Source organism: Muscardinus avellanarius, assembly GCF_963383645.1.
Source record: "Muscardinus avellanarius genome assembly, chromosome: 13".
Classification (NCBI taxonomy): domain Eukaryota; kingdom Metazoa; phylum Chordata; class Mammalia; order Rodentia; family Gliridae; genus Muscardinus; species Muscardinus avellanarius.
Window position 1 is genome coordinate 11084088 of NC_137799.1, and position 26676 is coordinate 11110763.

General features: G+C 40.5%; 1 protein-coding gene across 3 annotated transcripts in view; it reads left to right on the plus strand.

The window, feature by feature from the left end:
- The window catches only part of PPP6C (protein phosphatase 6 catalytic subunit), a gene marked incomplete at both ends in the record, with an annotated part of 37731 nt that extends 17274 nt beyond the window's left edge, over positions 1 to 20457 (plus strand). The window contains 6 exons of one of the 3 annotated variants that reach the window (XM_080709622.1): positions 4280 to 4407; positions 10120 to 10185; positions 11272 to 11413; positions 16799 to 16878; positions 17050 to 17259; positions 20209 to 20457. In XM_080709622.1, the coding sequence (XP_080565748.1) occupies positions 4280 to 4407; positions 10120 to 10185; positions 11272 to 11413; positions 16799 to 16878; positions 17050 to 17259; positions 20209 to 20457 (875 nt within the window). The remainder of the gene's footprint in view (positions 1 to 4279; positions 4408 to 10119; positions 10186 to 11271; positions 11414 to 16798; positions 16879 to 17049; positions 17260 to 20208) is intronic. The other 2 variants (XM_080709623.1, XM_080709624.1) reach the window with 2 other exon arrangements.
- Between the last annotated feature and the right edge of the window lie 6219 nt (positions 20458 to 26676).

Here is a 26676-nt window from a genome sequence, read left to right on the forward strand (position 1 = left end):
CCTACCCTATTTTCTTGTTCTTTATTTTGAAACAGGGTTTCACTAAGTTGTAGAGGGCCTCACTAAGTAGCTGAGGCGGGCTATGAACCTTTGATCCTCTTGTCTCAGCCTCCCAAGTACTGGGTTTACAAGCATGGGCTACCATGTCTGACTATTTATTTGTTTGTTTGTTTGTTTATTTATTTATTTAGTTTTGTGCTGGGGATGGAACCCAGAGGCTTCCTACCTCCAGGATACACTCCCAGACCTATTTTTACTTTATTTGGATACAGGGTCTCACTAAGTGGCTGAGGCTGGCTTCGAACCTGTGCAATCCTCCTGTCTCAGCCTCCCAAGTACTGGGATTATAAGGGTGCGCCACCACCCCAGCTTTATTCTTTATTTTGAGACAGTGTCTCACTAAGTTTTGGTGGGCATCACTGAGTAGCTGAGGCTGGCTGTGAACATGGAAACTTTTGCATTCCTCTTGTCTCAGCCTCCCAAGTACTGGGTTTACAAGCATGGGCTACCATGCCTGACTATTTATTTGTTTGTTTGTTTGTTTATTTATTTATTTAGTTTTGTGCTGGGGATGGAACCCAGAGGCTTCCTACCTCCAGGATACACTCCCAGACCTATTTTTACTTTATTTGGATACAGGGTCTCACTAAGTGGCTGAGGCTGGCTTCGAACCTGTGCAATCCTCCTGTCTCAGCCTCCCAAGTACTGGGATTATAAGGGTGCACCACCACCCCAGCTTTATTCTTTATTTTGAGACAGTGTCTCACTAAGTTTTGGTGGGCATCACTGAGTAGCTGAGGCTGGCTGTGAACATGGAAACTTTTGCATTCCTCTTGTCTCAGCCTTCCAAGTACTGGGATCACACGTATGTTCCACCATGCCCTGCTGAGGATTTGTGTGTTTGTGTGGTATGCTTTGGATGGGACTCAAGGGACCTTCTACCCTTGGGTATACCTCAGAACTATTTTTGTGTGTGTGGTACCAGGGATGGAACCTAGGGCATTGGCTACACCCCCAGCCCTATTTTTTAGGTTTTTTTTTAGTTTTGTTTTTTTTTTTTTTTTTTTTTTGTGTGGGTCTGGGGGTGGAACCCAGGGGCATTTGACCTCCGAGCTACACCCCCTGCCCTATTTTTTATTCTTTATTTTGAAACCGGGTCTCACTGAGTTGCGGAGGGCCTCACTAAGTAGCTGAGGCTGTCCCCGAACCGGGATCCTCTGGTCTCAGCCTCCCGAATGCTGGGATTACAAGCGTGCGCCACCACGCCCGGCTTTAGTTTTTTATTTTTGAAACAAGGTCTCCAAGGTCTCACTGAGTTGCAAAGGACCTTGCTAAGTAGCTGAGGCTGTCCATGATTCTTCGGTCTCAGCCTTCCAAATGCTGGGATTACAAGCGTGCGCCACCACACTCCTAAGCCACACGGCTTTTTATATTATATTCTGTATGGAAACAGGGTCTTACTAAATTGCTGAGAGCCCTACTAAGCTGCTGAGGCTGGCTTTGAACTCACAATCCTCCTGTCTCAGCCTCCTAAGTACTGGGATTACAAGTGTGTCCCACCATCCCTGGCTCGAGGAAGTGAATTAGAATATTACCAATATTAAAATCAAGGGCCAAGTGCAAAAAAGCACAGGGACTAATATTTAGGAAGGCTAAGTATATTTTCTTATAGAAAGTAAACTGCTGATTCTGGGGTTAGAGTTGTTTTTTTTTTTTTTTTTTTTTTTCCGGTACTGAGGATGGACCCAGAAACATTTTGTGTCCAAGGTACAATCCCAGCCCTATTTTTTTATCCTTTGTTTTTTTGTTTGTTTGTTTGTTTGCTTGCTCTTTGGTGGTACTGGGGGTGGAACCCAGGGGCTTTTCTACCTCTGGGCTATCCTCCCAGACCTATTTTATACTTTATTTGGAAACAGGGTCTCATTAAGTTGCTGAGAGCCTCACTAAGTACCTGAGGCTGGCTTCGAACCTTTTCGATCCACCTTTCTCAGACTCCTAAGCCACACCTGGCTTTTTATTCTTTATTTTGAAACAGGGTCTCACTGTAGCTGAGCGTGTCTGCAAACCCGGATCCTCCTGTCTCAGCCTCCCAAATGCTGGGATTACAAGTGTGCACCACCATGCCTGTTTCTCTCATATTTTTGAAGTGCATATAGAATATTTATTTATTTAGTATTAGGGAATGCATCCACAGGCAATCTCCTTCCAAGCTGCACTCCAGCCTATTTATTTATTTATTTATTTATTTATTTATTTATTTATTGCAGTACTGAGGATGGAGCCTAGGGGCATTCTACCTCTGAGCCACACCCCTAGCCCTATTTTTTATTCTTTTTTTTTTTTTTTGGTGGTACTGGGGTTCCTGGAAGCCCTTCTACCTCTGGGCTATACTCCCAGACCTATTTTTATATTTTTATTTAGAAACAGGGTCTCCTAAGCCAGCGCGCGCCGCTGGCTTCGAACCTGCGCGATCCTCCTGTCTCCGCCTCCCAAGCACCACCACGCCCGGCGTTTTATTCTTTATTTTGAAACAGGGTCTCACTGAACTGCAAAGGGCCTCACTAAGTAGTAGCTGAGGTTGTCTTGAGAACCTTGATCCTCCTGTCTCAGCCTCCCAAATGCTGGGATTATAAACATGTACCACCACATCCGGCTATTTTTTGTTTTAAAACCAGATCTCCTGCGGGGCATGGTGGTGTATACTTGTAATCCTAGCGCTTGGGATGTGGAGATAGGAGGATCTTGCAGGTTTGAAGCCAGCCTCGCTGTGGACCCTGTTTCCAAATAAAAAATATAAAAATAGGTCTGGGAGTGTAGCCCAGAGAAGGGTTCTATCCCCTGTACCACCAAAAAAATAAATAAAACCCCCCCAAAAAAACAGGGCTCTGTGAATTGCTGAGGCTGTCACCATGTTGCTGAGGCTGGCCTTGAACCTGCAATCCTCTTATCACAGCCTTCCAAATACTGGGATTATCCAGGGGAGTTGGCACACCATTTGGGAGGCGGAGACTTTAGGATCACAGTTCATGACAGCCTTGGCTACTTATTAGTGAGGCCCTCAGCAACTTAGTAAGATTTGTTTCAAAAATAAAGAATAAAAAATAGGGCTGGGGTGTAGCTTGGAGGTAGAGTGCCCCCTGGTTCTATCCCCAGTACCACAAAAAAACCAAAAACCAAAAAACTGAGTACTGGGATTACAAGTGTGTACCACCTAGTCAGAGTTGTTGTTCTTTTTTTTTTTTTTTTTTTTTTTTTGCGGGTCTGGAGATGGAACCCAGGGCATGCGACCTCCAAGCCAAACCCCCTACCCTTTTTTTAATTTTTTACTTTGAAAAAGGGTCTCACTAATTTGCAGAGGTGCTCACTAAGTAGCTGAGGCTTTCCGCGAACTGCAATCCTCTTGTCTCAGCCTCCCGAATACTGGGACAGAGTTCTTTTTTAAAATTGGAGATGGGGGCGGGATGTGTGTCAGTGGCAAAACGCCTGCTTTGTAGGTGTGGAGCTCTGGGTTTGATCCCTGGTTCCAAAAAGACCCCCCAAAAAATAAACATATAGCCGAGCATGGTGGTGCATGCTTGCAATCCCAGCATTCGGGAGGCTGAGACAGGAGGATCGCAATTCGTGGACAGCCTCAGCTACTTAGGCCCTCTGCAACTTAGTGAGACCCTTTTTCAAAGTAAAGGATAAAAAATAGGGCAGGGGGTGTGGCTCCAATGTCGAATGTCCCATGTTCCATTTCCAGACCCGCCAAAAAAAAAAAAAAAGAATGCTGTATAAATGACATCATAGCATGTCTGGAATAGGGTTTTTTCCACTCAGTATAAATTCCTTGGAATTAATCTGAGTTGTGTGGCAGTACTTCATTTCTTTTTATTGCTGGGTAGTATTCCATGATACGGATATTGCACAATTCCATGAACATAAGTTTTTATTGCCCAGAGTACAATTCCTGTATTATATGGTAAGTACATGGTTTATAGTTTAATTTAAAATTATTATATATAAACCTTTTATTGATAATATCTCTTTTTTTGGGTGAAAAGCATCATTTATAGTTCCTTGGAAAGCTGTCTCTCCTGGAACTCATTTTCTGTGTAGCCAGGGAACTTATATTTGGGAAAATAATTGTACTGTTATGCATTATGAATTGTATTTGAAAGTTGACAGAATTGTAAGCCCAGAATCAGCAGTTTACTTTCTATTAGAAAATATACTTAGCCTTTCTAAATATTAGTCCTTGTGCTTTTTTGCACTTGGCCCTTGATTTTAATATTGGTAGAAAAGTTTGCACTTTATTTTCTTTCCTTTCAGCGGCTATGTGACTATGTGTGTGACCTTCTCTTGGAAGAGTCAAATGTCCAACCAGTATCAACACCAGTAACAGTGTGTGGAGACATACATGGACAGGTAAAACTCCTAAATTATTTTTATGTTTTGTACTGCTCATGGTCCAGTTGTGTTTTTACTTGTGCTGCAAAATTAAAACTCCAAACCAGAAAACAAAATAAACAGAACAACAACAACAACAAAAGAAAAACTGGTTGGGCTGGGCAGGGTGGCGCACGTTTGTAATCCCAGCATTCCGGAGGCTGAGACCAGAGGATGGTGGTTCTGGACAGCCTCAGCTACTTAGTGAGGCTCTTTGCAACTCAGTGAGACTCTGCTTCAAAATAAATAATAAGAAATGGGGCAGGAGGTGTAGCTCGGAGGTGTGATGCCTCTGGGTTTCATCCCCAGACTCGCAAAACAAAAAACAAACAAACAAAAAAACCGGGCGTGGTGGCGCACACGCTTGAAATTCCCTGTGCTTGGGAGGCAGAGACAGGAGGATCTCGCAGGTTTGAAGCCAGCCTTGCTGGCTTAAGAGACCCTGTTTCCAAATAAAAAGTATAAAATAGGTCTGGGAGTGTAGCCCTGAGGTAGAAGGGTTTCCAGGAACCCCAGTACCACACACACAAAAAAAAAAACCCCAAAAAACTGGTTGGTAAATTTCCCCAATCTCTAATTCCTGATTTACTGTTTTGGTGAATAAAAGCAGTGATGAAATTAATAATGGAGTTTGTTAAAATTACACTTAAAATTTAAGCCGGGCGTGGTGGCGCATGCTTGTAATCCCAGCATTTGGGAGGCTAATACCAGAGGATCGAGGTTTGCGGACAGCCTCAGCTACTTAGTGAGGCCCTCTGCAACTCAGTGAGACCCTGTTTCAAAATAAAGAATAAAAAGTTGGGCAAGGGTGTAGCTTGGCGGTCAAATGCCCCTGGGTTCCATCCCCAGACCCGCAAAAAAAAAAAAAAAAAAAAAAAAATTAAAATTGAATAGGATGCTATGTAATTATGCTATGGAGTGGCCGAGATACTTGGTGGGGTTGGGAGGTATAAAATACAAATAGAAACTGCTCATAGTAATTATGATAAACAGGAAATGTTTTGGTTTTAGGCACTCTTCCAATTCATTCTGTTTATTTCTGTTTATTTTACTACTGTACTACTACTACTGCTGTTGTTGTTATTGTTGTTGTTGTTGTTGTTGTTATTATTATTATTATTATTATTATTATTATTATTATTTTGGCAGTAATGGGGATGGAACCCAGGGGCATTCTACCTCCAAGCTACACCACCAGCTCTATTTTTTTTTTTTTTTAATTTAAGTAGGGTTGGACTGAGTTACAAAGGGCCTCCCTAAGTAGCTGAGGTAGTCCCAAACCACCTCCTCTGGTCTCTGCCTCCCGAATGCAGGGATTACAAGCATGCACCACTACACCTGGCTCCTGCCGTGTTTTTTATTCTTTATTTTGTAATAGGGTCTCACTGAGTTGCAAAGGGCCTCACTTAAGTAGCTTAGGCTATCTGTGAACAACCATCCTCCTGTCTCAGCCTTCCAAGTACTGACTGGGATTCCAAGTGTGCGCTACCACGCCTGGCCTAATATTATATATTATTGAAATTTTGTCATTTCTATAGTGGGCATGAGAATAGCAGAGGTTCATTGTGCACAATTTCTCAAGAAATTACTGATATAATGAGATGAGGATTTAATTTACTCTTTTTCATTTGCTGGGATTTTGTTTATAAGAATTTCAAAACAGTGACAGGAGGGGCACAACTCAGTGTTAGACTCTACTGTTGGTGTTTAGTTGAAAACCTTATGTTTTTGTTTTGTTTTGTTTTTTCAGTACTAGGGATGGAACCCAGGGACATTCTATCTCCGAGCTATACCCCCAGCCCTATTTTTTATTCTGTTTTGAAAGAGGGTCTCACTGAGTTGCAGAGGGCCTCACTAAGTAGTTGAGGCTGTCTGCGAACTGCAATCGTCCTGTCTCAGCCTCCCAAATGCTGGGATTACAAGCGTGCGCCACCAAGCCCAGCACCTTATGTATATTTTTGAATTTTTTTCTACTGGGAAATAAAAACTGAACAGATCATTCATAGCCATGAACACAATGTAATTGTGTCTCTAAGATCTAGAATACATTATGAACAGTATAGTATTTATAAGTGCCAAATGGCTTGAGTGTGGTGGCACACACTTGTAATCCTAGTACTTGGGAGTCTGAGAAAGGAGGATCGCAATTTCTCAGCCAGCTTCAGCTACTTAGAGAGGCCCTCTGCAACCTAGTGAGAACCTGTTTCAAAATAAGGAATAAAAAATAAGACTGGGGTGTAGCTTGGAGGTAGAATGCCCCTGGGTTTCATCCTTAGTACTGTTAAAAAAAAAAAAAAAGTGCCAAATGGACTTAGTCTCTGTGTACTCCTCTCCTCCCCTTAAATATGACTGTGTAAAGGAGCAGAAAAGTATCTCAACTGGCCCTGATTAGAGACTGCTCCATAAATAAAGTGCTATTTTGTCTACTTACAAAGCTGTTTCCTTTTTGCTTTTTCAAGCTCTTTTTCTGGATGGTAAGGTTATAATAAATCTGACATCTGCATGTCATCAGCTGCTAAACAGAAGCCTCATTATGTCCTCTTTGATTTGTTCAAATTAAGGTTCTCTAGCCGGAAGCTGGGCGTGGTGGCACACACTTATAATTCCAGCATTCAGAAGGCTGAGACCTGGAGGATCGTGGTTCGCGGACAGCCTCAGCTACTTAGTGAGGCCCTCTGCAACTCAGTGAGACCTGGTTTCAAAATAAAGAATAAAAAACAGGGCCGGGGGTGTAGCTCCGAAGTCAAAAGCCCTGGGTTCCACCCCCAGATCCGCAAAACAAAACAAAACAAAAGTTCTCTAGCCAGGCCTGGTGGCGCATGCTTGTAATCCCCGTGCTTGGTTTGTAATCCCCGTGCTTGGGAAGCGGAGACAGGAGGATTGCTCAGGTTCGAAGCCAGCCACACTGGTTTAAGAGACCCTGTTTCCAAATAAAAAAAATATAAAAATAGGTCTTGGAGTGTAGACCCGGAGGTAGAAGGGCTTCCAGGAACCCCAGAACCACACACACACGTGCAAACACACAGTTCTCTAGAGCAAACTTTAGGAATGAATTTCTTGAAGTTTCCATGTAATTTCTCTCCAAAAGTGTAATAAACATTTTGTATTTTGTTAATATAAGTGGTACCTTGATACATTTCTGGGGTTTTTTTGTTTTTTTGTTTTGTTTTTTTTTTTTGTTTTTGGTGGTACTGGGGTTCCTGGAAGCCCTTCTACTTCCCGGCTACACTCCCAGACCTATTTTATACTTTTTATTTTTGGAAACAGGGTCTCTTAAGGCAGCACGGCTGGCTCGAACACGCGCGATCCTCCTGTCTCTGCCTCCCAAGCGTGGGGATTACAAGCGTGTGCCACCACGCCCGGCTTATCCTTTATTTTGAAGCAGGGTCTCACTGAGTTTCAAAGGGCCTCACTAAGTAGCTGAGGTTGTCTTTGACTGTGATTTTTGTCTCAGCCGCCCAAATGCTAGGATTACAAGCATGCACCACCACACCTGGTTAACAATGTACTTTTTATATATTTTATGTCATATTGTTTCAAGGATCCTACAAGATATGATTATTTTTAGAGATCTTTGAAGAACTGAAGAATTAGCATAAACTCATTTGCATATTAAAAAAATTTTTTTTGTGGTACTGGGGTTCCTGGAAGCCCTTCTACTTCCCGGCTACACTCCCAGACCTATTTTTTATATTTTTTACTTGGAAACAGGGTCTCTTAAGCCAGCACAGCTGGCTTTGAACTTGAGTGATCCTCCTGTCTCTGCCTCCCAAGCCGGGGATTACAAGTGTGCGCCACCATGCCTGGCTTTGCACATATAATTTTTTTTTTTTTTTGTGGTACTGGGGTTTCTGGAAACCCTTCTACTTCCGGGTTACACTCCCAGACCTATTTTTATACTTTATTTGGAAACAGGGTCTCTTGCCGGGCGTGGTGGCGCACGCTTGTAATCCCCACACTTGGGAGGCAGAGACAGGAGGATCACGCAGGTTCGAAGCCAGCCATGCTGGCTTAAGAGACCCTGTTTCCAAAAAAAAAAAAAAAAGGTCTGGGAGTGTAGCCCGGCTTCCAGGAACCCCAGTACCAGCAAAAAAAAAAAAAGGAAACAGGGTCTTTTAAGATAGTGTGGCTGGCTTCGAACTTGCACAATCCTCCTGTCTTTGCCTCCCAAGCACGGGGATTACAGCATGCGCCACCACGCCCGGCTGCACATATAATTTTGACTACTCAAGATTGATGAACATTTTTCTCTCATATATATATATATATATATATATATATATATATATATATATACATACATACATACACACACATATATATACACACACACACATATATACATATATATATATATTTTTTATTTTATTTTTATTTTTATTTTTTGCGGTTCTGGGGATGGAACCGAGGGGCATTTGACCTCCAAGCTACACCTACTGCCCAATTTTTTATTCTTTATTTTGAAACCGGGTCTCACTGAGTTTTAGAGGGCCTAACTAAATAGCTGAGGCTGTCCGCGAACTGCGATCCTCCGGTCTCAGCCTCCTGAATGCTGGGATTACAAGATGTGCCACCACGCCTGGCTTTCTCTCTTATATTTAACCCCTATAAATAATTGCTAATCACCTGGGACTTGAGCTTTCAAACAGCTGAAGACTGATTGAATCAAATGTAAGGTACGGCCTTTGGGACTTGTACACTTCACTTGTCTTCCCTTTGGGCCCAGTTCCGACAGTTTGGGATCAAGTCATGCATGTGAGTGAACATGTCGGCCAGTATGTAGTTTTGAGGAGTATTGAAACTGTACAAACTTAGGTGAATGGACTTAGCTTGGCTTTGGCTGCATACTCGCTATCTTAAGAAGCCATTTTAGGCAGCACACAAATTCCTGAAAGTGGTTTACAGACCATTTGCAGGAGGTAAAGCTGAGGCCTTGGCATGAAGTGAGGTTGATGCTGGATTTGGCTGGTTTTCACTGTATTCATTTTGTGTTTATGTGCTACTGGGGATTGAACCCAGGAACATTTGACTTCTGAACTGTGACCAAGTTACTGAAGGCCATTACTAAGTTGCTGAGGCTGGCCTCGAACTCATGAGCCTTCTGTCTGAGCCTTCCAAATACTGTGATTACTGGCGTGTATCACCACACTTGGCTGAAATGTACAGTTACTCTTTACTGGTTATTGAAAAGATGTGGTCGTGAAGCCTGAAGGCACATATCTCTAATAATAGCAAGTAGGAAGGTAGCTCTGCTCTGTATGACTCTGTGAAAAGTCATATGTTTGTTTTTCTGAGAAGAAATTAAAAATTCTTACCTATTTCCATATGTTCTGTCTCATTCAAATGGATGCTGAACATGGACAGAATGATTAGATTTGCTTATCAAGAAGTTAGATAATGATAAATTATTTCAAAATTCTCAGCTATGTGGGAAGATATGTGAAATAAAAATTGTGGGGGAGCCTGTAACACTATCTAGGAATGACTATATCAATTGTGTGCTTTGTTTAGTGTGTGTTTTATCAGTCTTGGGAACTATGTGCTTCATGGTTTTGCTTATGCTTTTTTCTCTTACAAATATAACGATTTGGAGTCCTCTTAATACTTGTTATTTATACATTTTACTCTCAGTTTATTGTTTTACTCCTTATGAGGAATGTGTAATCAGCATATGTCACATTTCTTTTATAGTTTTATGACCTTTGTGAACTATTCAGAACTGGAGGTCAGGTTCCTGACACCAACTACATATTTATGGTATGTAAACACCAGTGTTATCAATTGCTTATTTATTTATTTATTTTTATTTTATTTTATTATTATTTTTTTTTTGTTTTTTTTGTTTTTTTTTTGGTGGTACTGGGGGTGGAACCCAGAGGCTTTCTACCTCTGGGCTATACTCTCAGACCTATTTTATATTTTATTTGGAAATAGGGTGTCACCAAGTTGCTGAGAACTTAAGTAGCTGAGGCTGGCTTTGAACCTGTGCGATCCTCCTGTCTCAGCCTCCCAAGCGCGGGGATTATAAGCGTGCGCCACTACACCCAGCTCAATTGCTTATTTAAAATAGAAAGGCTGTGAGTTATTATATGTAAATTGAATAATAATTTCATTGCCATATAACAGTTACCTTTTTTTTTTTTTTTTGGCAGTACTGGGGTTGGAATCAAGGGGCATTCTTGCCCCCCTTAGCCCTATTTTTTATTCTCTCTCTCTCTCTCTCTCTCTCTCTCTCTCTCTCTCTCTCTCTTTTTTTTGTGGTACTGGAGATGGAACCCAGGGGCCTTCTACCTCCGGGCTATGCTCCCAGACCTATTTTATATTTTTATTTGGAAATGGGGTCTCAAACCTACGTTGTCCTCCTGTTTCAGCCTCCCAAGTGTGGGGATTACAGGCGTGCGCCACCATGCCTGGCTTTATTCTATGTTTTGAAACAGGGTCTCACTGAGCTGCAAAGGGCCTCACTAAGTAGTAGCTGAGGCTGTCTGCCAACCACAATCCTCCTGTCTCAGCTTCCCAAATGCTGGGATTACAAGTGTGTACCACAGAAAAAAATAAAATAAAAAATAAATTTTGAAACAGAGTCTTCTTGCTAAATTAACTGAGAGTCTCACTATGTTTATTTAGAGGTACTGGGATTGAACCCAGAGGCTACATACCTGAGCTTTTTATTTATGTTACTAAAGGTTGAAATTTGTTAGAAGAGCAGTTTTCAAATAATTTAATTTGTAACTCTACATCGTTACTTAAGGTTGTGCCTTTGAGTTTTTATACTTTGATACAATTTTTAAAAGGCCTTTGTAGCTATTGTATTATTTGTAACTGTAATTTATTACTTTACAGGGTGATTTTGTAGACAGAGGTTACTATAGTTTGGAGACCTTCACTTACCTTCTTGCACTAAAGGCTAAATGGCCTGATCGTATTACACTTTTACGAGGAAATCATGAAAGTAGACAAATAACACAGGTGTATGGATTTTATGGTAAGACCCCCCCCTCCTTCTCTCTCTCTCTCTCTCTCTCTCTCTCTCTCTCTCTCTCTCTCTCTCTCTCTCTCTCCTTCTCTTCTCTTCTCCTCTCCTCTCCTCCCTTCCCTTCTCCTCTCCTCTCCTCTCCTCTCCTCTCCTCTCCTCTCCTCTCCTCTCTTCTCTTCTCTTCTCTTCTCTTCTCTTCTCTCTCTCTCTCTCTCTCTCTCTCTCTCGGTGTTGGGGATTGAACCTAGGAGCATTCTACTTCCAAGCTACACCCCCAGCCCTATTTTTATTCTTTAATTTTGAAACAGAGTCTCACTAAGTTGCAGAGGGCCTTACTAAGTAACTGAGTCTGGCTGTGAACCGGATCCTCCTGCCTCAGCCTCCCAAGTACTGGGATTACAAGTGTGTGCCACTACACCCAGCTGGTAAGACCTATTTCTATGGTTCTCAGTATTATTTTTTTTTTTTTAAAAACACAAATCAGATGCGCTTTATGTTTATATGTTTCTTCAGTTCTTAGCTACTTAAGTGTCTCTTAGCTACTTGTGTCTCTTCCCCTAGTCAAATCTGCCTTGGAGGAAAGATCACTGCAATTTTTTGGTAACAAAGTGTAGTCTCATATTTGCCTCATTGAAATCACATAGTTGCAAGCTGGGCATGGTGGTGCATGCCTGTAATCCCTGTATTTGAGAGGGTGAGACAAAAGAATTATAGGTTCCCGGATAGTCTCAGCAATGTAGTATGACTCTCAGCAATTTAGTTAGACCCTGTCTCAAAACAAAAAATAAAAAGGGCTGGGGTATAACTCAGAAGTAGATGTTGCAGGCTTCAATTCTCAGTACCACAAAAAAAGAAAGAGAAAGAAAGGAAAAAAGGTAGATTGCAGCTGGCAACATCTAATAATCCCAATACCTGGGAAACTGAGACACGAGAGTCACAGGTTCAAGGAAAGCTTTAGCAATTTTATTTATTTTATTTTTTTGTGGTACTAGGGGTGGAACTCAAAGGTATTCTACCTCTGAGCTATACCTCCAGCCCTATTTTTTCGTCATTTTAAATGTTAGAAACAGGGTCTCACTGAGTTGCAAAGGGCCTCACTAAGTAGCTGAGGCTGCCTACGAATCGAGATCCTCTGGTGTTCACCTCCCAAATGGTGGGATTACAAGTGTGCACCACTGTGCCCAGCATCCTGTCTGTCTGTCTGTCTGTCTGTCTGTCTGTCTGTCTGTCTGTCTTTCTCTCTCTCTCTCTCTCTCTCTCTCTCTCTCTCTCTCTTTCCCTCTTTCTCTTTTTTCTCTTTCTTTCTTTCTTTCGGGTCGGATGGAACCCAGGGGCATTCGCCCCCTGCCCTAATTTTTATTCTTTTTTTTTTTTTTTTTTTTTTTTGGTGACACTGGGGGTGAAACTTAGAGGCTTTCTACCTCCTGGCTATACTCCCAGACCTATTTTATATTTTATTAGAAATAGGGTCTCACTAAGTTGCTGAGAGCCTCACTAAGTAGCTGAGGTTGGCTTCAAACTTGTGTGATCCTCCTGTCTCAGCCTCCCAAGTGCGGGGATTACAAGCGTGCGCCACCACGCCCGGCTTATTTTTTATTATTTATTTTGAAATGGGGTCTCACTAAGTTGTGGACAGCCTCACTAAGTAGCTGAGGCTGTCTGCCAACCACGACCCTCTAGTCTTAGCCTCCTGAATGCTGGGATTACAAGCATACGCCACCATGCCTGGCTTTATTCTTTATTTTGAAACAGGGTCTCATTGAGTTGCAAAGGACCTCACTAAGTAGCTGAGGCTGGCCATGTACCACAATCTTCCTTTCTCAGCCTCCCAAGTGCTGGGACTATAAGCTACCACACCCGGCTGGAAGACAAATACATTTATTTTGGTACTAGGGATTGAACTGAAGGACATTCTAAGTCCAAGGTATACCCACGAGCATTTTTATTTTTGATTTCTAAACAGGGTCTTGAATTTATTATTATCCTGTCTTACTCCCATATACTGAGGTTACAGGCTTGTACTACCATACTCAGCTAAGATGAAAATAAATTCTGAAAAACGTATCATTAATTTGTTTTCACTGTTAATGTGAATGTCATAGAGTTACACTAATTAAGATGGTTATAACCCAGTGTTTGGGAGTTTGAGACAGGAAGATTGTACGTTTGAGACTGCAATCTCAAAAGTAGCCTTAGCTACCTTTTAATACTATTCATTCATTCATTCATTCATTCATTCATTCATTCATTCTACTACTGGGAATTGAACCCAGAGACTTTCTAACCCTGAGGTATATCCTCAGCCCTATTTTTTATTCTTTATTTTGAAACACGGTTTCACTAAGTTGTGGAGGGTCTTATAAATTACTGAGGCTGGCTGCAAATCTGAGATCCTCCTGTCTCAACCTCCCAAGTACTGGGATTACAAGTATGCATCACCATGCCCTGTTTATACTTATTTTTATTTTTTATGTATTTTTTATTTTTTGTGGTACCGAGGGTGGAAACCCAGAACTATTTTGTACTTTATTTGGAAACAGGGTCTCACTAAGTTGCTGAGAGCCTCACTAGTAGCTGAGGCTGGCTTCGAACCTGTGCCATCCTCCTATCTCAGCCTCCCAAGCACTGGGATTATAAGCGTGCGCCACCACACCCAGCTTTTATTTTTATTTATGTATATGCGTTTTGTGGTACTGGGAATGAAACCCAGGGGCTTTCCATCTCTGGGCTACACTCCCAGACCTATTTTATATTTTATTTGGAAACAAGATCCTACTAAGTTGCTGAGGCTGGCTTTGAACCTACATGATCCTCCGGTCTCCACCTTCCAAGCGCTAGGATTACAAGTGTGCATGTACCACCATGCCTGGCTATACTTTTTATTTTGAAACAGTGTTTCACTAAATTGCTAAAGTTGGCCTCAAACCTGTGATCCTCTTATCTCATCCTCCCAAGTACTGAGGCAGGTGTGTACCACTGTGCCTGGTGTGCTTATGTTTTAACTGAGACCTATCAGTGTCTTACATATATAATTATACAACAGATTTTGACAAACCTTCATCAATGTAGAAGAAAAGGAAAAAAGGGAGAGGAAAGAGGACATTTTAGTTAAGGATGTTTGGACTTGAGGAAGTGATGACAGCTTAGGTAGCTGTTAAGCTTTCTTGTTTCCAAAGCTGTGTTCATCTAGTGGGTTATATGTTTTTGATTAATAAAAGGCAGCCCTGTAGCTCCTCAAAAAGGAGATAATTTTAATTATTATGGTATTTTCATTGATTTAAAGTCATATATGAGCGGGCGTGGTGGCGCACGCTTGTAATCCCCGTGCTTGGGAGGCTGAGACAGGAGGATCGCACAGGTTCGAAGCCAGCCTCAGCTACTTAGTGAGGCTCTCAGCAACTTAAGTGAGACCCTGTTTCCAAATAAAATATCAAAAAGGTCTGGGAGTATAGCCCGGAGGTAGGAAGCCTCTGGGTTCCACCCCCAGTAACACCAAAAAATAAAATAAAATAAATTCATATATGGTTATTCGTTATATTGGGCACTTGGTTCACACTGATGAACATATACTGGGCAGTTGTATGAACCAACTGCTTTGCCTGTGTGAAAATTAAAGGTAGAAGAGTCCTTTTTGTCAATTGATTTCCATGTTAGAGCTCCCTCGTGGCAAGTTTGCATAAGGATCTGGCTTCACAGAGATAATTTAGGGATTTGTGAAGATTGGCCATAACCCTTAATTGTGTGTGTGTGTGTGTGTGTGTGTGTGTGTGTGTGTGTGTGTGTGGTGCTGGGGATTGAACCCAAGGGCCTTCTACCTCCAAGCTACACCTCAGCCCAGTTTTTTATTCTTTATTTTGTAACAAGCTCTCACTAAGTTACATAGGACCTCAGTAAGTACCTCAGGCTGTCCTGCAACCTCGATCCTCTTGTCTCAGCCTCCTAAGTACTGAGATTACAAGTGTACGCCACCATGCTCGGCTCTATAACCTTTCTTGCATAATTTTTAGCTGAACTTAATGGAAGGGTGGTATGTCAGTTTATTTATTTATTTATTTTTTGTCTTAAACAAGATGTTAAAGATCAGAATGCCCATAGTCTTACTTGAAAGAAGAGATAGATAATATGCCTACTCGACTACATATGCAGCAGAGAGAGTGTTCAGCCGGGGTATACGAGGACTTACTGAGAGTGTGTGCCTTGTAATGACTACAGGTGTACCTACTGGAATGCAAGTATTGATTTGTATAATTTGCGATCTCAGAAGTGACAACATATAGCTGGGCATGGTGGCGCTTACCTGTAATATTTATCCGTGGGTGGCTGAGACAAGAGGATTGCAGGTTCAAGGACAGCCTCAGCAAATAGTGAGACCCTCATCAGCCAAGCAAGACCCTGTTTCAAAGTAATAATAAAACAGGGCTAGCTCAGAGGTAGAATGCCTCTGGGTTCAATTCCCAGCAAAAGAAGACAGAATAAGGAGAAGAGCGAGGAGGAGGAGGAGGAGGCGGTGGTGGCAGCGGCGCCAAAGAGACAACATAAGCCTGAGAAATGTTGAGAGAGGAATTACCCATGTTCTTTCTTTTTTTTTTTTTCTTTTTTTTGGTGGTACTGGAGTTCCTGGAAGCCCTTCTATCTCCGGGCTACGCTCCCAGACCTAGTTTATACTTTTTATTTGGGAACAGGATCTCTTAAGCCAGGGCGGCTGGCTTTGAACCTGTGCGATCCTCCTGTCTCCGCCTCACAAGCGCGGGGATTACAAGTGTGCCCCGGCTACCCATGTTCTTATAATTAATGGTGGTCATATTAAATAAGTGATTCGGTTTGATAGAATTTCCTAACATGAGCATACTGAAAGCATTTGCTTTGTGTTTTGTGAAATTAGTCGTTAGCTCTTCCTGATGACAGCACTTTGGCTAATAAAGCAGGACCATATCCTTATGATATTATACATATTGTTAGACACTAGACTTCTTTTGGCTCTGTGGGCAGGGCCCATTCGGGTTAAATATGTTCCACAGTTTTCTGTCCTAGTTTAAGCTAAATTCTGTTACACTAGAAGCTGCTGTAGTGTTGTTAATATTCTTTTTAGTAGCAAATTAAGACTTTTCTCTCTCTTTTTTTTTTTTTTTTGGTGTGTGTGTGTGTGTACTGGGATTGAACTCAGGGGCATTCTACCCCTGAGCTATACCCCCAACCCTTTTTTAAAAACTTAATCTTTATTTTGAAACAGAATATCATTAAGTTGTGCAGGGCCTCACTGAGTAGCCAAACTACTCACTGAGTAGGATCAAACCTGTGATCCTACTGTCTAACCTTTCCAAGTACTGGGATTACAAGTGAACGCGCAGCTGGTGAAGAAGTTTACTAATGAGAATACTTCTTTTTCTTTCATAGATGAGTGCCAAACCAAATACGGAAATGCTAATGCCTGGAGATACTGTACCAAAGTTTTCGATATGCTCACAGTAGCAGCTGTAAGTTTATATGAATCTTCTTAAAACTTCAAGTATTTTTCAGCCAGCAGCACATTACATGTTTTTATCTAATTGTCATGTCAATTATATTGCTGTCTTTTGCATTCCTTGATGAATTTAGATATGACCAAATTTATTATTAGAAAATCCTTTATTATTCTTTTTTACTAGTTAATAGATGAGCAGATTTTGTGTGTTCATGGTGGTTTATCTCCTGATATCAAAACACTGGATCAAATTCGAACCATTGAACGGAATCAAGAAATTCCCCATAAAGGAGCATTTTGTGACCTGGTGTGGTCAGATCCAGAAGATGTGGATACCTGGGCAATCAGTCCCCGAGGAGCAGGTTGGCTTTTTGGAGCTAAGGTCACAAATGAGGTAAAGCCAACAGTTTTGGAAAAATAGTGTTTTGGGTTGCTTAAAGAACTATATGCCGGGTGTGGTGGCACATGCTTGTAATCCCAGCATTTGGGATTCTGAGATAGGAGAATCTCGGTTTGCTGACATCCTCAGCTACTTAGGCCCTTTGCAACTCAGTGAGACCCTGATTCAAAATAAAGAATAAAAAATAGGTCTGGATGTGTAGTAGCTTGGAGATAGAATACCCTTGGGTTCCATCCCCAGTACTGCAAAAATAAATAAATAAATAAATAAAAATAAATAGAAAGAAAAAAGAACTATGTGGCCCCAAATAAAAAAATTTGTATTCTAATTTACTTATACTACGTTGGGTATGGATATACAATTTCTAGTTCAGTTTATTAATTTATGTCTTTCCATTATGGTTAGATGAGACCCTATGTGAAAGCACCTCTTCCAGCATCCATTTGGTATTATAAATAAAATATTCAATAACAAGATAGCAAGAGCAAGAAAGGCAACCTTACAAGTTCAGCTATGTTCAATTAAACTTACAGGAGCTGGGTGTGTAGCTCAATGGTAGATTTCTTGAGTAACATGCACAATGCTTTGGGTTCAGTTCCCTGCACTGGTAAAACAAAAACAAGCTGGGTGTGGTGATACATGCTTTTAATCCTAGTACTTGGGAGCCTGAGATGGGAAGATCACAGGTTCGCAGCTAGCCTCAGCTACTTAGTGAGACCCTCCACAACTTAGTGAGCCGCTGTTTCAGAAAAAAAGAATTAAAAACATAGGGATGGGGTGGAACTTAAAGGTAGAATGTCCCTGGGTTTAGTCCCTAGTACCATAAACAAAACATCAAATCCCCAAACAGTTATATATGCACATATACATGCACATAGGAATGACGTTATATTGGGAAGGAATTCAGTACAATGGAATCACAGAAGTAGATTCTGGTCCCATTTGCTTAGTTAAGTTATTTAGGTAAGTTTGAACATTTTTTCCCTAAAATAGCAAAAGCATGAGAAAAAATCTCAGAAATTTTGCAAGAATTACATTGCAGGGCTGGGCATGGTGATGTATTCCTATGATTCCAGTACTTGGTAGACTGAGACAGGAGGATCACAGGTTTGAGGCCAGCCTCCACAACCTATCATGACCCTGTTTCAAAGTAAAAAATAAAAAGGAAGCCGGGCGTGGTGGCGCACGCTTGTAATCTCAGTGCTTGGGAGGCTGAGACAGGACAATCGCGCAGGTTCAAAGCCTGCCTCAGCTACTTAGTGAAGCTCTCAGCAACTTAGACCCTGTTTCCAAATAAATTATAATATAGGTCTGGGGGTATAGTCCAGAGGTATAAAGCCCCTGGGTTCCATCCCCAGTACCACACACACACAAAATATAATCCTAAAAAATAAAAAGGTGCCAGGCGTGGTGGCACACGCTTGTAATCCCCACGCTTGGGAGGCAGAGATGGGAGGATCGCGCAGGTTTGAAGCCAGCCTTTCTGGCTTAAGAGACCCTGTTTCCAAATAAAAATATAAAAAATAGGTGTCTGGGAATGTAGCCTGGAGGGTTTCCAGGAACCCCAGTACCACATACACAAAAATAAATAAAAATAAATATATAAATAAATAAAATAAAAATAAAAAGGCTTGCCAGGCGTGGTGGCACATGCTTGTAATCCCTGTGCTTGGGAGGCTGAGACAGGAGGATCGCACAGGTTCAAAGCCAGCCTCAGCTACTTAGTGAGTGAGGCCCTCAGCAACTTAATGAGACCCTGTTTCCAAATAAAATATAAAATAGGTCTGGGAGTATAGCCCGGAGGTAGAAAGCCTTGGGGTTCCACCCCAAGTACCACCAAAAAAAAAAAAAAAGAAAACCAAAATAAAGAATAAAAAATAGGGCAGGAGGTGTAGCTCGGAGGTCAAATGTCCCTGGGTTCCATCCAAAGACCCCCTCCCCCACAAAACATAAATAAATAAATAAAAGGGCTTAGGCGTGTAGTTTGAGATAAATGCCCCTAGGCTCATTCACTAGTATTAAAAAAGCAAACAAACATGAAAACAGAACTGTATATAATAAATCCCTAAGCCGGGCGTGTTGGCGCACGCTTGGAATCCCAGCATTCGGGAGGCTGAGACTGGAGGATGGTGGTTCGTGGACAGCCTCAGCTACTTAGTGAGGCCCTCTGCAACTTAGTGAGACCCTGTTTCAAAATAAGGAATAAAAAAAATAAGGCAGGGGGTATTGCTCAGAGGTCAAATGCCACTGGGTTCCATCCCCAGACCGGGGGAAAAATTAATAAATTCCCAGTAAGTTATATGATATTAATAGCAATATTATTAAGCCATAAGCTTTATGATAGTGCTTATGGAATGCTTTTCTTCAGAAACTTTAATTTTTTGAGATAAGGTCTCTTTGAGTTACCTAGGCCTGTCTTAAACTCATGGACTCAGGCAGTCTTCCTGCCCTAGCCTCTGAAGTAGCTGGGACTAAAGTGTGGATCTCTGTGCCTGGTTCAGACTCTTCTGACAAATCCTGTGTCCCTGTGATTTCTGTAGCTCTATAACTGACTCGCACTAAAATGACTGTTTAACCAGGAGCACGCTTGTAATCCCAGTACTGAGGAGGCGGAGACAGGAGGATTGCAGGTTTGTGGCCAGCCTCAGCAGCTTAGTGAGGTTGTCAGTAACTCAGGGGAGATTCTGTTTCCAAATAAACAATAGGTCTGGGGGTGTAGCTTGAAGGCTGGATTTCATGCCTAGTACCACAAAAAATAATAAAACAAAAAAATGACTAATTTTTTTGAAATTATTAGGGATAATTAGAGAACAGGTCTGAAAATCATGAGAACATTAGCTATAACAGGATTTACTACTTTATTTAAATGGTTATTTTCTTCTCTATGTAGGTTGAGTTTTTAAGAAGTGTGCGGACTACTTACAAAACCTTTCTTAATTGCAGTTTGTTCATATCAACAACTTGAAACTCATCTGCAGAGCACATCAGCTTGTGCACGAAGGCTATAAGTTTATGTTTGATGAGAAGCTGGTTACAGTGTGGTCTGCTCCTAACTACTGCTACCGCTGTGGAAATATTGCTTCTATCATGGTCTTCAAAGATGTCAATACAAGAGAACCAAAGTTATTCCGGGCAGTTCCAGATTCAGAACGTGTTATTCCTCCCAGAACAACAACGCCGTATTTCCTTTGAGGCCTTCGCCCATCCTGCTGGCCCATTTTTCTGCCCTCTTCTTACCCCAACTTTCTTGTATTACCCTCTACAATATACTTTTTATTGAGCACTTTGCTGCTGAAATGCTGCCTCTTGCCTTTTTTTTATTTTAAATTATCTAAATTTATTGTTTGTTATGGTGTCTATAGCAAATGTTCTCCCCTCCATCCCTACTTTGGACTCATTTGAGAAGACCTGAGAGATGTCTTAATACTCACACTGCTGCATGTCGCTCTTGCTTATTTACTGGTCTGGGGAAACAGGATGTGTTTCCTTTTTTAAAAAAAGCCAATTGACAGTTACACCGAAATACTCCTCCTTTTGTATCATTCAGCCTCTTGTTTTAGTTTGGTAAGTTTTAAGAAATTTCAGCAGCAAAGTTGTTGTTCAGTGGGCACGATGGACTGCAGATGCCTCGAGTTATGTACACCTGTCCCAGCTGTAAATCCAGTGTCCTTTGTTGGATGATATTTTAAAAGGATATAAAATAAATTGGTCTAAAGGGCTGCCCTCCTTGTTGTGTTTTTAAATTTTAGTTAAAAACTGCTATAGCTTATGACTTTGTATATTAAGAATTGTAATGATCTTTTTCAAATTCCTTGTATTTTTTAATAAAGTAATCTTAAAACCCAAATAGGTTAAGTGTTAGAAATTTTAAACAGCTTACATTGTTAGCTTAAGGTTACTCTTTTTCTTTTTCTTTTTCCTAATCAAAGTTCTTGATCCTTTGGTTATTGAGTTAAAATTTCAATTGAAATTCAATAGTATTTACTTTTTTAAAAAAATCACTAAACTGTGCCTAAAGAACATAACTGCCATATTAATGTTTTGGTTTATATCTTCTATAGTAATGGAAAAACATTTAATAATTGTAATGCTAATGTGTTCATTTGATACCATTTGAGTAGAATGTGATCAATCCAGTTTACAATCTATCATGAGTATCATTAAGTAAAAATATATGTAGTTTTCAACAGGAGACATTCTTTTCTTGCTATAACACTTGACCTTAACTTTTAGGAAGTGTTCATTTTTAACTGCAAATGAAAAGGTTGAAAAGTCAGAACTCTTGTATTTGTAAACTGTAATCTGAAACAGATTATTTAAAGTGTAGAAAGAAACAAACTTTTCTTTTTTGTAAAGGTCTGTGATACCATATTTCGGCTTTGTGTAAGTAATTTGAGTATCCAAAGGGTTGTGATGATCAGTTCTTGATATGCAACTGTCCACTTAATAAGGACAAGTGTCCCAGGATCTCTTGTGACTGTGGTCATAAATGATGCTGGAATATACCATTTTGTGAAATAGTTGGTATCCCTTTACTATGATAATGTTTTTCATCCCAGGAAATCCATGTGAAGCCAGCCAATTAATAAAGCACTTTAGCGTCTGTTCAGGTAGATTTGAAAACCAACTTTGGCCCTTCAGGATAAGAACTTCCAGGTTACCTAAAAATGCAATAAAAATCTTTATAGTCTAAGATTCTTGGCACATAATTTTCATCAGGGTTTTCTTTTACTGAATGAGCACAATAGTGTCTTGATTTTTCTTTTTCTTTTTTTTTAATTTTTTACCCAAACACCCAGCTTCTTGTACAGTTTTTAGTTGTATAGTGATGTGAAGGAAGTGGTTCAGACACTGCCGCACTCACTTGAACTTGTGTTGGGTCAGTGACTGTGTTACTGCCCTAACCCCAGTGTGATTCAGGTGGAAAGGCATTTTTATCTCACAGGGATATGTAGCTATGTATTCTACTAATTGTGAAACACTGGAACTTAATGATGCAGACAACGGTGTGGTCTTTGAACAGCTCTAGCTCTCTGCAGTACTTCCCCCCCCACCCCTTACCATCAATTGTATTCAAGTGCTTGCCCTCCACTGCCTTTTTTATCCCCCCCCAGGGGGGGTATGGGAATTAAACCCAGAGGCATTCTACCTCTGAGCTACACCTCCAACCCTCTTATTTTTTTATTTTGAAACAAGGTTTCAATAAGTTGCTGAGGCTGATCTCAAACCTGTAATCCTCCTGTCTCAGCCTCCCAAATATTAGGATTACAGGCTTGGGCCACTGCGCCTGGATGCCCTCCATAGCTTTTAAGTTGTACTAATAAAAACCAGTAACCCTCAGGCCTCCTGTTCCATTTATACTCCCTAGCTTAGATTGGTGTACTTGTTTTCATTCTCCCTGAAATGTGACTTTTATTTTTAAGTCATGGTGTACTGCATTTGTTTGTCACTAACTGGGCGTGTGCCAATATAATCTGTCCATTCCTTAATTGCCATCTCTGTTTTGCCTATTCTCTTCATTTGAATAATGGCTTTTTGCATGGAAAAAAAAGACTGTAAAGGGAAGAGAGAGTGAATGTATTGGACTTTGTAAGCCTAAAAGGAATACTTGGATCCCTCCAATAAATAAGGGCTATGTATTATATAGAATGAATCTTGTGATGGAAGATGCTAGCAAGTCATCATTTTGTAGGCAAAAGGATCTGTTACTCCTTGTATCTAGGGCTGAATGTAAAATCCCTTATGTTGTATTAATGGGAGTAAGAACTATTTTTATTTGCCTATGCTATACTTGGTTTTTAATAAAATGTTCTAGGCTCTAGTGACAACTGTCTACTCTGAATTGCCGTTCACTCCCTTTTTCTCATTTGGCTGATAGGCTCTTGGCTAGCTTTTTTAGGTCAATGTGTCTCTTGGAAAAATCTCACTATTTTAATTGTGTTTATTTGGGTGTGATCCTAAAAAGCCTGAATTAAGAGTACTTCTAATATGCAACGTGCATCAGCTCCTATTCCGTCTGGATATCTAGAACTGTTGGAAGATGTTGCCGTCTTAAACCTTGAGTTTTGCTTCTGAAGTAAGGTTTGAAACATTGTTCATTGCATTAAGATTTATGTGTTTTTGCTTTGTGAGCCCAGCTCCAGGTTTTGTAAAATGTCTGTCTTGTGGAAGCAAATCAGGACTCTTTCTGAGCCACTGTCACTGTCAGAAATAGGATTGCTTTCCATCAGCATCCAGGAAATTGTGTATCAAGTCGAAGAGACTTAACGGCAAGAATCCAGATTTTTAAATGTAATTGTTTTTTAAATGCTATTGTTTGTAAAGCACCTTCAGTTCTTTTGATGAAAGGTGCTATATTCCCTCAGTGTAAATTAATAAAAAGATTATAGGAAGTTTGTGAAAAAATAATTTTATCTAATGTAGTATGTAGTATGTCCTGACAAAAAGTTAGCATTTTATATAACACTATTTAAATTAAAAAATGCTTATTCCTTCACTTGGTTGCTTGAATGGTAAACAAAATGAATTTTTTTTGTTCTGCATTTGACTCTGGGCTAAGTCAAATTCCTTAAAAGTCAATTCCTTAAAAGCATATTTATTGTTACAACATGGATCCAGTGCCCAGAACCATGTTTCATGAGATCATCACAACTCTTTCAATTGTGTATTTACAGTGCTGTAATTCTGATGCAATATACGGAAGTAAAAAATAACCAATAAATTTTTTTTGAAAGTTCCCTAGCATGATGCCAAAGACTAGACCCTTGGGGAAAGCTGGCTCTGTATTCTACTCTTGTAGTTTTCTGTTTCCTTGTCGGTCAGTTGATGGATGTGTGCCTTTCTTCCCCCATGAGAGTAAGCTAATAATGACTCTGATCATTCAAATGTTTTCTTGGTTCAAAAATGCATGAAATTAATAGACGATTTTTATGTTGTCAAAATACTTATTACACAGTATAAATCCTTGGGTATCTGCTGTGGTTTTCAGCACTTTGATTTTATGTATTAATGGGAATGTATTGGGCACATTTAGCTCAATACCATAAATGCCTTATTTTGTGGTTTTTGAATAGCTCGGGCTGACCCTTAACTATGGGTCTATGACTATTACCTCTTTCTCCCTACCCTCCCCCCATGAGGAAACAGGCTTAGGAAGGATAGGTAACTTGTCCAAGGTTGCATAGGAGAGCTGGAATTTGAACTCCTGTAGGGCACACCAAAATACATCTTAAGCCTTCTATTTTAAGCAGTATTTGTTTTTGTAGCTGTATGACCCTGAACAAATTGGATTCTTTGACTCTTAAGTTTCTCTGTCTAAAATAAGAGTACCATACAGGTTTGATCTTAGTATTAAAAATAGCACATACAAAGTACCCAGTACCTGGCCTCGAGCTGCCTTTACTGAGGACTCTATGCCCAAATTTATTGTGGTTGGGAAATTAAAATAAACCTAGGTGAACCAATTGCTAACTGAAGCTTTTGTAAGTACAACTGATTTGGAGAAGGAAATGTTCCTATTGGAAGATTTAAAAAGAAGTGTGACATGTGGACTGGAATGAGGGGATGGAAATGTTTTATAGTGTAAAAGCATAGGTGCAGAGATTACTGGAACATGGACACAAGCCAAAGATAAAATTCAAGGGTACTTCTTGGGAAGGTATAAGAATGAATAGGTGCCTGGCCAGGGGAGTTGGCACATACCTATAATCCCAGCATTTGGGAGGCTGAGATAGGATTGCAGGTTTGAAGGCAGCCATAGCAACTTGGTGAGGCTGTCAGTAACTTAGTTAAGATTCTTTAAAAATAAAAAAAGCTGGGCGTGGTGGTGCACGCTTGTCATCCCAGCATTCGAGAGCCTGAGACCGGAGGATCCCGGTTCGTGGACAGCCTCAGCTACTTAGTGAGGCCCTTTGTAACTCAGTGACCCGGTTTCAAAATAAAGAATAAAAAATAGGGCAGGGGGTGTAGCTCAGAGGTTGAATGCCCCTGAGTTCCATCCCCAGACCCGCAAAAAAAAAAAAAAAAAAAAAAGAAATAAAAATAAATGTAATGAGTGGCCAGGTAGGTGTGGTGGTATACACTTGTCATCCCAGCATTTGGGAGGCTGAAATGGGAGGATCTGGGTTCTCAGACAGCCTCAGCTACTTAATGAGGCCCTTTGCAACTCAGTGAAACCCTGACTTAAAAAAAGAATAAAAAATAGGGCTGAGGGTAGTTCAGAAGTAGAATGTCTTGGGTTCCATCCTCAGTACTGCAAAAAAAAAATATATATATATATATATATATAAATATATGTATATATGTGTGTGTATATATGTATATGCATATGTATATATATGTATATATATGTATGTGTGTATATATATATATATATATATATATATATATATATATATATATGGTTGTTTTTATTTTTTTGGTACTGGGTTTGAGCCCAGGGAGACATTCTACCTCGGAACATCCTAGCCCCTCCTATTTTGAATCGATCTTGCTAACTTTCTAAAGGTCTCGCTAAATTGCTGAGGCTGGTCTGGAGCCTGCGATCCTCCGGTGTCGGCTTCCCAAATCCTGGCCTAGATGTGTGTCCACTGCGGCCTGTAAATGCTGCTGTTTGAAGATGGCTCCCTAGTGAGCTGATCCTCCTCAGGACTCCTTTTACTCCACCTGCCTCTTCTCTGACCAATTATTTTGGAGGTTTCCAGATTCATAATATGGGTGGAAACAGGATTGAGATGATTTGTGGTTCTGTGGCTTAAATATTACACAATACATTTGTGGGAATAATAGAGGCTTGATAACTTCTTTCCTAGTCACAGCCATTTTTTTTTAATTTTTATTTTTTTTTATTTTTTTTAACAATTTTTTTATTGAACATAAATAGTATACATTTACACTATATTTGGTGCCCTCTCCCCCCGCCCCCGTTTTCTCCCCCCCCCCCCACCAATGGTTGGCCCACCAGGTTAACCATGTCTTATTCATAATTTTACACATGTTCAGGTGAAGATGCTCCTTAATCAAGATCGGCCTTTCTCCTCTCCTATCTTTCCATTAAAACTTAGCTAGTATTTCCCCTCTAATATCTGGGGTCCTACTGGTATCCTTTGTGTTTTCTAGTTTGGGCATATTAGAGGAAACATGTGTATCTTCTCCTTCTGTGCTTGGCTGATCTCACTTAACATGATGCTTTCCAGGGCTTTCCATCTTCTTGCAAATGATAAAATTTTGTTCTTCTTTATGGTCACAGCCATTTTTAATATCTGATGACAGGGCTAGGAGGCATACATAGCGAAGTGGTAGCATGCTTGTCTGTATGTGAGGCCCTGGGTTCAATCCCAACAACACACACACAGCAGTCCCAATACAGTTTACCATCATTCATTCATATAAGGAAGAATATTATAAAGGATG